Source organism: Dendrobates tinctorius, unplaced genomic scaffold (genome assembly GCF_039654945.1).
Source record: "Dendrobates tinctorius isolate UK_male_01 unplaced genomic scaffold, ASM3965494v1 ptg000089l, whole genome shotgun sequence".
NCBI classification, from domain to species: domain Eukaryota; kingdom Metazoa; phylum Chordata; class Amphibia; order Anura; family Dendrobatidae; genus Dendrobates; species Dendrobates tinctorius.
Window position 1 is genome coordinate 25834894 of NW_027361757.1, and position 12235 is coordinate 25847128.

The following is a 12235-nucleotide window of genomic DNA, read 5'->3' on the forward strand; positions in this document are numbered from 1 at the left end:
ACTAGCCAGAATCTTTGAAAAATCCTGAAAAACAGGAGAAGTCCCAGAAGATTGTAGAAGGGCAAATGTTGTCCCTCTCTTCAAAAAAAAGAAGATGGAGGGGGTGAGTTCTCCTTCAATGGAAGTCTTTAAACAGAGGCTGGAGTGACATTTGTCTGGGATGATTTAGTGAATCCTGCATTGAGCAGGGGGTTGGACCAGATGACTCAGGAGGTCCCTTCCAACTCTACCATTCTATGATTCTTGGCCAAAACAAGTGTTAGGGTTGCGGATCGCACTAAATATAAAATATAAGGAAGTGCGATCGCAACCTGGGGTCCACCTTGCAAAGATGGAAAACTGCTGCTCAGTAATGGCGGGGTACCAACAAAACACTGGCGGGTTTACCGCTGACCCGGTGTGTACGGGAGCGAACTCTGTTACTTCACAGAGCCGCTGTAACAAATGCAGGAGCCTGTTAACGTCACAGGCGGAGTGAGCGCTAGTATACAGTCTCAGGACACAGCCCCAATGCTGCTGGGTTAGAGTCCTTCTAGACCACTAGCACTCGTTGCCGCAACTGCGGTGCCAGGTAGAAGGTCAACTAACAGAAACCGCACTGAAGTGCACACAGTGCCGTACTGGCGGACGCCACTAACCAGCTCCGACTCAGGGCTGGAAAGCATACTCTAATAGCACAGAAGTGCGCACGGCACTGCTCTGACAGGCGCTGCAGTAGATGCGGTACAGTGGTGCCTTATAGCTTGGCGCACAGTCGCTAGCATGTGTGAGGAGCAGGGAGCATTGCGGCGCTAGGCAGTGTCACAACTCGGCACTGATTGTAAACGCTAACCCTACCAACATGCGTATCAAAGGGAAGGGGTTTCATAATAAGTCAGTCAGCGTTTCACAAGCATCCATCAACACACACACCTCTACCAAATACTGTGTATACTAGCGTATGGCCGAGCGGCCATGCAAACCTTTTATAGCGGTGTCCTTCCTGGACCTTCCTGATGGTCCAATCCGAGCTGGAGAAGGATTTGAGCATGTGACCTCCAATCTCCAATGAGAGATCGTCCCACGGGTATGCTCAGTAAACCGAAAGAAGGACTTCGTCCCTGGAGTAGCTCGCTGCAGACCATCATGCGTTGCTATAGCTCGACCAGAGGTGGCAGCAGCAACCAAACCCACAGTGCTAGTCTGAGCAGAGCACTGGGATCGATGAGTCTGCTGAGCAGTTTCCTCTGTGGCCAAAGAGAAATGGGAGACTGCTGGATGCAAGGCTTGGGATTCCTGCTGTGCAGCAACAGGAACCTGATGCTTAACGGGCCTGTTACACATAGCAATGTCACTGGTTTTGTGATGTAGCAGCGATATCGCTACATGTGATACTTACCTCAGACCGGCTCCCCTGCTGCTGATCGCGCAAGAATGGCCTGGACCATTTCTCTTTGAGCGCTTCCTGTGGCAGCGACATGAGGATGTCAGGATTGCTGCGTCTGACAGGTAAGTAGTGACCCCCGACCGCTGGTGAGATCTGCCTGTGTGGCAGGTCACTAGCGATCCATAACGTTGTTGGGATCGCTGGTGCATCGCTAAGTGTAATGCTACCCTAACACCAAGGGAGCACCCTAATTAGCATATTTAATGAAACTTGGATTTTCACAGAATTTTCACTCACGCCACATTCCCATGGTCCTGATACATGGACTATCCGTGGGTCTCCTGATCCAAATTTAAAGGGGTAGCCCGCACATTATTATGTTTCATTTGTTAGACAACATGGAAGTAAGCAAGGCTTTTCCCATCCGCCGTCATTCTTCTGCAGTGGAAGTTTTTATCTTCTATAGACCACAGCTTGTTTCCAAGACGCTTGGCCACTAGATAGTCAAACTGGAAAAATGATGTGACTCATGGCCACTGCTTGAGAAGACATGTCCCAGTTTTATTTTAGGTTGTTAGATATGTAGCCTATAGCACCCAACTGGATTTCAGCTTTCATTCTGTCACTACAGGTTTGTAAATGAAAGACGGGATGTGATTGGTTGCTGCAATGTAATCAGGCCCTTATGTTCTGGAAAGTTGACTTTTCCTTGTACAGATTTTTTATTCCACAAGAGGAAGTGACCACAGAGCGGAGCTGCCTGTCAGTCCCCACCACATGGCTCAAACTACAACTCCCACAATGCACTGGGGCATCCAAGGACTTCCGCGTTTACGCGTCACGTGACCACATTGCGCAGCAGGGACGTTCTCCTCTCAGACCTCAGGCTGGGGATGTACTTGTGAAGCAGTCGGTGGCCGCCCACCACCACGGAGCACTACACCGGGACCAGGCAGCGGCGGCCCCTGCAGCGCTCCGGGGGGCCGGCCCGTCACACGCAGCTCCTGTAGGCCGTGGCTGAAGGTGGCGGGGGGAGCGGCAAATGGTTGGGCCGGAGGATGCCGGCGGCCGCTGCGGGGAGAACGTGACCGAGGAGGGGGAAGAAGCGGAGGAGGAGGAGACCGGGCCGTACATCAGCGCTCCGGGCATGAGGCTGACCAACGGGGACCTGGGCTACCTGCCCGGCGAGGCCAAGCTGCCGAACGGCGGGGTGAGCGGGGGCTGCGCCTGTCACCGGCAGTGCTGCTCCGCCCCGGCCCCCGGCACCCCGCCGCTCAGCCCCTCCAGCTGCGACTCGTCCCCGCTCAGCGCTCACACCGTGGCCGGTTACTTCGTGTCCGCCGAGGCTGATCGGTTCCGTTTTCTGGATGTGACTCTGAGCTCCCGGAATACGTACGAAGTCAGCCGGAGACAGAGCGCCCCCGACCACCTAGCGGACGGCTTGAGCCTCGCCGAGGGGGGCGGCCCGGGACCCGAGGACCAGGATGGAGACCGGCCCTGGAAGATGGGCATCACCGACTTCTTCACCAGGTGAGGCGCCGACCTCCTGTCACCATGGTAACAGCGGGACGGCTGCTGGCTGTGACGTCACGGAGGACCAGGAGGACTTGTCACCTGACACTAGGGCTGTGGGAAAGCTTGGTGACAACCGCCACTGTGCCCCCTGACTCTGTATGTGGGAAAGCTGGGTGACAACCGCTACTGTGCCCCCTGACTCTGTATGTGGGAAAGCTGGGTGACAACCGCTACTGTGCCCCCTGACTCTGTATGTGGGAAAGCTGGGTGACAACCGCTACTGTGCCCCCTGACTCTGTATGTGGGAAAGCTGGGTGACAACCGCCACTGTGCCCCCTGACTCTGTATGTGGGCAAGCTGGGTGACAACCGCCACTGTGCCCCCTGACTGACTGTGGGCAAGCTGGGTGACAACCGCCACTGTGCCCCCTGACTGACTGTGGGCAAGCTGGGTGACAACCGCCACTGTGCCCCCTGACTGACTGTGGGCAAGCTGGGTGACAACCGCCACTGTGCCCCCTGACTGACTGTGGGCAAGCTGGGTGACAACCGCCACTGTGCCCCCTGACTGACTGTGGGCAAGCTGGGTGACAACCGCCACTGTGCCCCCTGACTGACTGTGGGCAAGCTGGGTGACAACCGCCACTGTGCCCCCTGACTGACTGTGGGCAAGCTGGGTGACAACCGCCACTGTGCCCCCTGACTGACTGTGGGCAAGCTGGGTGACAACCGCCACTCTGCCCCCTGACTGACTGTGGGCAAGCTGGGTGACAACCGCCACTGTGCCCCCTGACTCTGTATGTGGGCAAGCTGGGTGACAACCGCCACTGTGCCCCCTGACTCTGTATGTGGGCAAGCTGGGTGACAACCGCCACTGTGCCCCCTGACTCTGTATGTGGGCAAGCTGGGTGACAACCGCCACTGTGCCCCCTGACTCTGTATGTGGGCAAGCTGGGTGACAACCGCCACTGTGCCCCCTGACTCTGTATGTGGGCAAGCTGGGTGACAACCGCCACTGTGCCCCCTGACTCTGTATGTGGGCAAGCTGGGTGACAACCGCCACTGTGCCCCCTGACTCTGTATGTGGGCAAGCTGGGTGACAACCGCCACTGTGCCCCCTGACTCTGTATGTGGGCAAGCTGGGTGACAACCGCCACTGTGCCCCCTGACTCTGTATGTGGGCAAGCTGGGTGACAACCGCCACTGTGCCCCCTGACTCTGTATGTGGGCAAGCTGGGTGACAACCGCCACTGTGCCCCCTGACTCTGTATGTGGGCAAGCTGGGTGACAACCGCCACTGTGCCCCCTGACTCTGTATGTGGGCAAGCTGGGTGACAACCGCCACTGTGCCCCCTGACTCTGTATGTGGGCAAGCTGGGTGACAACCGCCACTGTGCCCCCTGACTCTGTATGTGGGCAAGCTGGGTGACAACCGCCACTGTGCCCCCTGACTGACTGTGGGCAAGCTGGGTGACAACCGCCACTGTGCCCCCTGACTGACTGTATGTGGTAAAGCTGGGTGACAACCTGCGCTGTGCCCCCTGACTGACTGTGGGAAAGCTGGGTGACAACCGCCACTGTGCCCCCTCACTGACTGTGGGAAAGCTGGGTGACAACCGCCACTGTGCCCCCTGACTGACTTTATGTGGGAAAGCTGGGTGACAACCTGCGCTGTGCCCCCTGACTGACTGTGGGAATGCTGGGTGACAACCTCCCTTGTGCCCCCTGACTGGTTGTCATCACAATATGTGAGAAAGCTGGGTGACAACCTCTGCTATGCCCCCTGACTGGTTACCACAGTATGCGAGAAATCTGGGTGACAACCTTCTCTGTGCCCCCTCACTGGTTATTACCACAGTATATGGAAAAGCTGTGTGATAACCTCCGCTGTGTCCCGTGACTGGTTGTCTCCAAAGTATGTGAGAAAGCTGGGTGACAACCTCCACTGTGCCTCCTGACTGATTCACCACAGTATGTGAGAAAGCTGGCTGACAACCTCCGCTGTACCCCCTGACTGGTTGTCACCACAATGTGAGAAAGCTGGGTGACAACCTAACACCGGTCTCCCCCCCCCCCCCCCCCGGCTGGTGGTTACCACAGTGTATGAGAAAGCTGGGTGACATCCTCCGCTGTGCCCCCTGACTGGTTGTCAGCCCACTGTGTGTGGACTGTAGGATAGATGGGTGACAGCCTCTGCTGTGTCTTCTGACTGCTTGTTATCTCAGCATCTGAGGAGTCTGGGAAAGCTGGGTGACACCGGTGTTAATTGAAGACATTGATCAGTGGGAGCCCCAGCAATGGCATGGATAGGGGTCCTGCTCCTCCTTACTCTCTATGGTGGGCAGTGAATGGACATGGTTGTAGCTGATTGCTGCTGTTCTGTTCAACATCTTTGGGTCTTCCGCATGTATCCAGGTAATGACGACCACCGTACTCTCCTCCCGGCCACAGCGAGAAGAATCGTGACCGGCAGTGATCACATATTTATCACCTACCTGCATTGGTGATAGACAGACCCCTGTAAAGAGAATCTGTCAGCTGGGTTTTACTATGTAATCAGAGCTGAGCAAAGGGTCTGAATAATTATGACCATGTGATATTTCAGTTTTTCTTTTTTAATTTGCAAAAATTTCTACATTTCTGTGTTTTTTTTTTTTTTTTTTGCAGAGGTGGAGAGTGTACATTAATGAGAAAAAAATGAACGTTTTTGAATTTACCAAATGGCTGCAATGAAACAAAGTGAAAAATTTAAAGGGGTCTGAATACTATCCGTACCCACTGTATAACACACACCATGGTTAAGACTGTAGATATAAAAAGTCTACACGCCCCTGCTGAAATACTAGGCTTTACCATGTAAAAAAAAATCATGCCAAGAAGAATCTTTTCAGATTTTTTCCACCTTTAATATCACCCACTATCTGTATAAATCCATTGAGGTCAGTTTGATTGTGGAAAAAAAATAACAAAACTAAGATAATGTGGTTGCTTAAGTGTGAACATCCTCTTATAATTGGGGATGTGTATATGCTCAGAATCAGCCAATCACATGTAAACATGTTAAATAGTACAGTCAGTACACAAATGCCATCATGTACAGTGGTTTTGATTAACTTCATATAAAGTTTCTGTGCTAGCAGTGTATTTGTGGCATTTTACAACAAACGTCATAGTCCGTAAACAGTGTACAACACAGCAAAGGGATCTCAATGTTGAAAGTTATCAATTAGGAGAAAGGTGCAAAAACATTTCCACTGTTAAGACATTATCAAGACGTGGCTTTAATTTGGCACAACAATTACCGTACATTACCAAGAACTGGACGTCCCACAATAATGAAAAGACAAAAAGAAAATTGATCCATGAGGCTGAAAAGAGGCCTACAGTAAAGGGCCTGTCACACTAAGCGATATCGCTAGCAATATCGCTATAACGTCACTGGTTTTGTGACGCAGCAGCAATATTGCTACCTATATCGCTATGTGTGATACTTGTCTCCGACCGGCTCCCCCGCTGGTTTTCGCTGATCGCGCGAGAACGTCCTGGGAGTTTCTCGTCGGCTGCTTCCTGCTGTGGTGACGAGCGACGCGTGGACGCGGGCGGGAGGCAGTGGCGTAGCAACTGTTTGTGGCGCCCGGGGCGGTCGAAAAATTTGCCGCCCCTTTGGTCGTTGATAATCCGGAAGCATCCGAAGAGCCCACACTACACTCAAAGATCTAATTTTTAGTCTGCTACTAACTCTTCTGTTATTATTTCTAAATTTCTAGACTTATATATGGGTATATAGCATATATAGGTGTTCCCAGGGGTGTATACTTGTATATAGCTTCGATAGGTGGCTTCCAGAGGTGTATACAGGTGTACATAGCTTCTATAAAAGGCTCACTGGTGCCGTACATGACTGGCGTAAATGACTGCCCTCCATGACTTGCATACATGACTCGCGTACATGACTGGGTTACATAACTGGCTTACAAGACTGACATAAATGATTGGCATACATGACTTGCGTAAATGACTGGCTTACCTTACCTGACTGGCTTACATGACTGGCGTATATGACTGGCGTACATACATTGTGCACATGACTGGCATAAATGACAGGTGTACATGACTGGCATTCATGACTGTCTTTCATGATGGGCCTACTTGACTGGCATACTTGACTGGCGTACATGACTGGCGAATATGACAGGCGTGCCGCGTACGTGACCGGTGGAGTCCAGAGCAGTTGAAAAGTTGTGGCATTTTTTTTGGACGCTGATATCTGCTCTCGAGGCGTTTGTATCCAGCGCTGACTACATTACAGCTGGAGTAGAAGACGCCAATCTCCAGGACTCAAGGCCTTAGTGTCAGCATTGGAGCAACCAGAAAAAGGAAAATGAGTAACTGATCCGACCACACAAAGCAGAACATTTGGGGTTGATGGACCCCGGTGTATAATACAGCCGGTGTGGCAGGTGTCACAGTCTGAGTGTCTCCCCTCAGGGCCCCCACAGCAGGTGTCACAGTCTGAGTGTCTCCCCTCAGGGCCCCCACAGCAGGTGTCACAGTCTGAGTGTCTCCCCTCAGGGCCCTCACAGCAGGTGTCACAGTCTGAGTGTCTCCCCTCTGGGCCCTCACAGCAGGTGTCACAGTCTGAGTGTCTCCCCTCAGGGCCCTCACAGCAGGTGTCACAGTCTGAGTGTCTCCCCTCAGGGCCCTCACAGCAGGTGTCACAGTCTGAGTGTCTCCCCTCAGGGCCCTCACAGCAGGTGTCACAGTCTGAGTGTCTCCCCTCAGGGCCCTCACAGCAGGTGTCACAGTCTGAGTGTCTCCCCTCAGGGCCCTCACAGCAGGTGTCACAGTCTGAGTGTCTCCCCTCAGGGCCCTCACAGCAGGTGTCACAGTCTGAGTGTCTCCCCTCAGGGCCCTCACAGCAGGTGTCACAGTCTGAGTGTCTCCCCTCAGGGCCCTCACAGCAGGTGTCACAGTCTGAGTGTCTCCCCTCAGGGCCCTCACAGCAGGTGTCACAGTCTGAGTGTCTCCCCTCAGGGCCCTCACAGCAGGTGTCACAGTCTGAGTGTCTCCCCTCAGGGCCCTCACAGATATCCCGGGCAGGCTGGGCAGCGCTTCCCGCCGTCCCCCTCACTCACCGGCTCCTGTGTCCCGGGATCTGCTCCTGCGTCACCTCAGCTCAGCAGCCACGTGTTCTTCGGGCAGCTCCGACCCGCGGCCAACACCTCCTCCGACGTCCAGGCTCCAGGAGCGGATGGGCGTTCACCTGAGTGCGCCCAGCACCGGCTCAGGAGCGGACAGCAGCCGGGGCTCTGAGTCCGAGTTCAGCAGAGCAAGGTAGAAAGCGCCTGAGGCTGAGCTGCGCCTGCACTGTGCCTCCGCGGAGTCCGCGCTTCTTCCACGGCAGAGGAGAGAAGAGGAACTGCTGCTGCCACGCGGCGCCGCCCCCACATACTTGCCGCCTAGGGCGGACCGCCCCCCCCACGCTACGCCACTGGCGGGAGGACGTCTTCATCGCCTCGTCTGACAGGTAAGTAGCGACCGCTGCTATGTCGCTGGTGAGATCTGCCTGTTTGGCAGCTCACTAGCAACCAGCGATCCTGACCGGGTCGTATCGTTGTCGGGATCGCTGGTGCATCGCTAAGTGTGACAGTACCTTAACAGTAAAGGAGCTGCATGAATTTGTGACAAGCACCATACTGGTCGTGTACTGCATGTGACCACAATCTCCTGTATTCTTTGTCTGATGTGTGGAGTAGGGTGGCAATACAGAAGCCTTAACTTACAAATAAAAGTATCCAAGCCTGGGATGTTTTGCTAAAACCTACATCATGACTGCCAAAAGCATGTTGGAAAACGTGTTGTGGTCCAGTGAGACCAAGGCCAAACTTTTTGGCTGCTGTTTTTCAGCAGCTGGAACTAGGGCCCTTGGTCAAAAGTAGGAGTAAATTATGACCAGTTTCAAACATCAGTCAATTTTGCTTTAGAATGTTTAGGCCACTGCTAAAAAGCTTAAAACAAAGAGAAATGAGGACCCGAAGCATACCTGTAAGGCTATGTGCACACGCTGCGGTTTCACTGCGGTTTTGGCCCTGCAGAACTGCAGCAGTTCCGCAGACATGGTACAGTACCATGTAACCCTATGGGTTTTCAAAACCGCAGTGCTCACGCTGCGGTTTTTTCCACGCGGTTTTGTTGCGGTTTTTTTTTTCCGCAGCATGTCAATTGTTTCTGCGGATTCCGCTGCGGTTTCACACCTTTAACATAGTAGAGGTGTGAAACCGCAGCAAAACCGCAGGTCACTTTACCTTCGGTTCCGCGGGAAAAAACCCGCAGGTGATTCCGCAGCGTGTGCACATAGCCTAAACCGATTAACCCCTTAGTGACAGGCAATTTGCTACTTAATGACCAGGCCAAATTTTTACGATTCTGACCACTGTCTCTTTTTATGAGGTTATAACTCTGAAACACTTCAACTTATCCCACTGATTCTAAGAATGTTTTTTCGTCACATATTGTACTTTATGATGGTGGTCTAATTTCTTCGATATATGACTTGCGTTTATTTATGACAAAAACGGAAATATGGCGAAAATTTTTAAAATTTTGCCATTTTCAAACTTTTCATTTTTAGGCTCTTAAATCAGAGAGAGATGTCACGCAAAATACTTAATAACTTTTCCCACATGTCTACTTTACATCAGCACAATTTTGGAAACAAAATTTTTTTTTTTTTTTGTTAGGAAGTTATAAGGGTTAAACGTTTACCAGCGATTTCTCATTTTTACAACACCATTTTTTTAGGGACCACCTCACATTTGAAGTCACTTTGCTGGGCCTATATGGCATAAAATGTCGAAAAGTGACACCATTCTAAAAACTGGACCCCTCAAGGTGCTCAAAACCACATTCAATAAGTTTATTAACCCTTTCCGTGCTTCACAGGAACTGAATCAATGTGGAAGGAAAAAATGAATATTTTACTTTTTTCACAAAAAAATTACTTCAGAACCATTTTTTTTTTTTTTTTTAATTTTCACAAGGGTAGCATGAGAAAATGGAACACAATTTTTTGTGCAATTTCTCCTGAGTACACCGATAACCCATATGTGGGGGAAAGCCACTGTTTGGGTGGTGGCAGGGCTCAGACGGAAGGGAGCACTGTTTGACTTTTTGAACACAAAATTGGCTGGAATCAATGGTGGCGCCATATTTCGTTTGGAGACCCCCTGATGTACCTAAACAGTGGAACCCCCTAGTTCTAACTCCAACCCTAACCCCAACACACCCGTAACCCTAACTAGCCCAACTCACTTTAGCCTAACCCTAATCCCAACCCTGACCCTAACACACCCCTAACCCTAATCCTAACCTTAACCATTTCTTGAATGTGGTTTTGCGCACCTTGAGGGTGCAGTTTTTAGAATGGTGTCACTTTTGGGTATTTTCTGTTATATTGACCCCCCAAACTTCAAATGTGAGGTGGCCCCTAAAAAAATAGTTTTGTAATTTTGTTGTAAAAAAATGAGAAATCGCTGGTCAACTTTTAATCCTTATAACGTCCTAACAAAAAAAAATGATGTTTCAAAAATTGTGCTGATGTAAAGTTGACACGTGGGAAATGTTAATTTTGTGTGACACCACTCTCTGAGTTAAGTGTACAAAAATTAAGTGTGAAAATTGCAAAATTTTCAAAATTTTTGCCAAACTTCATATTTTTTTCAAAAATAAACTCTAGTTATATCGAAGAAATTTTACCACTGACATGAAGTACAATATGTCACGGAAAAACAATCTCAGAATCAGTGGGATCCGTTGAAGCGTTCCAGAGCTGTTACTTCATAAAGGGACAGTGGTTAGAATTGTTAAAAAATGGCCTGGTCATTAAGTACCAAATTGGCTCTGTCACCAAGGGATTAAGGGTGTGCATTTTTATGCAGCCACATTATTTTAGTTCTTTGTTTCTTTTTCCACCTGACAAGATTTGTTTATTTTTCACTATATTTGGAAATATCATGAGTGACATTAATAGTGGAGAAAGTCCTTAGATGTTTCTTCTTTATATGAATTTTTTTTTAACATGAAAAAAATCCGGCATTTTAACCGGGATGTTAAGATTTTATTTTTTATATCCAGTGTATATTTTCCATGCAGGTACTTCTGTAGCTTGGTTCCAAGCTGTGAACCCCAAAAGCACTGTTCTGCTCCCCTGTGTCACCCAGGGACAGATGTCTCGAAGTAATGGTTGCTCTATTCTCTGTGATGTGCTGGAGGCACAGATTTTGGCTGATCTGGTCCTATATAGTTATGACTCTTGTATTTAATTAACACTGTGGGAAATCTTCAGTCATCACTCAGATTGTCCTTGTCAATGAGGATCGCATGCTGGTCACTGATGAATCTCACATGTGTTTTGGGGTCAGCCACTGTGCAGTGTGTACGGACCCATTGCAGCAAGCCACGCATAGCCTTTTTTCATAAAATCTGCAATAAATGAAGACCTGTGCATGGGGCACCGTGAATTGCTGGAGGTCCATCTGTGCTGTATGTGCTTATTGTCCAGATGTGATGAGGATATCAATGCTAGGTAGATAAAGTAAAGGTTACGTTTTACTCGCTTCATTGCATGCTATACCACAGTTTGATTTGGTGGGCTTTTTTTTTATCAATTTACCCGGCAATCCTTTTTTTTTTTTTTTTTTTATAGAAATAATATTGACCAAAATCCGGACATGTGATGTGATCTGCAGCTGATTATTGTCCGTAACAATTTAGATCCATGTGATAATATGCACTTTCCGAGAGTTAGGCTGACACTGTTTTGATTTCTTTTATGTTTTAATAAAGGGGTGTTGAGATCCAAGACATGATGGTGCCATGGTGAAATATTGTCTTGACTATTACAGTGCCTGTTGTATCCCCATGACCTTTTTTTTTTTTATGCTTACATTGTGGTACTTTTTTGGGTAGTGTCCTACTTTGTGACTGCTCTATGCTGCCATAGACCATATCTAAGAGGTGGGGTGTGTGAGCTAAAGAGTTTGCTAGTAACACCTTCGCATTCCCCTAAATTCAAGTCCTCGTTTGCTCCATCGCCTGGTGGTCGAGGGGTCGCAGTTTGAGACGTACTAAGATGTGCATGATGGTTGCTGTATAGGCAGGACCCCCTCCTGGTGTCCAGGTGTGAATGAGGTATGAAGGCGAAAAAGCTAAACGGCCAGAAAGAGGTCTGGTGGCACACTGTGTGCCCTGTGATTGCTAGAGGTCTGGTGGCACACTGTGTGCCCTGTGATTGCTAGCGGTCTGGTGGCACACTGTGTGCCCTGTGATTGCTAGAGGTCTGGTGGCACACTGTGTG

General features: G+C 50.0%; 1 protein-coding gene across 2 annotated transcripts in view; it reads left to right on the forward strand.

Moving 5' to 3' along the window:
• Positions 1–2128: 2128 nt before the first annotated feature.
• Positions 2129–12235, forward strand: part of LOC141098279 (TBC1 domain family member 12-like) — a 125794-nt gene continuing 115687 nt past the window's right edge. The window contains exon 1 of one of the 2 annotated variants that reach the window (XM_073585938.1): positions 2129–2896. In XM_073585938.1, the coding sequence (XP_073442039.1) occupies positions 2409–2896 (488 nt within the window). In that variant the 5' untranslated portion in view covers positions 2129–2408. The remainder of the gene's footprint in view (positions 2897–12235) is intronic. The other variant, XM_073585939.1, reaches the window with a different exon arrangement.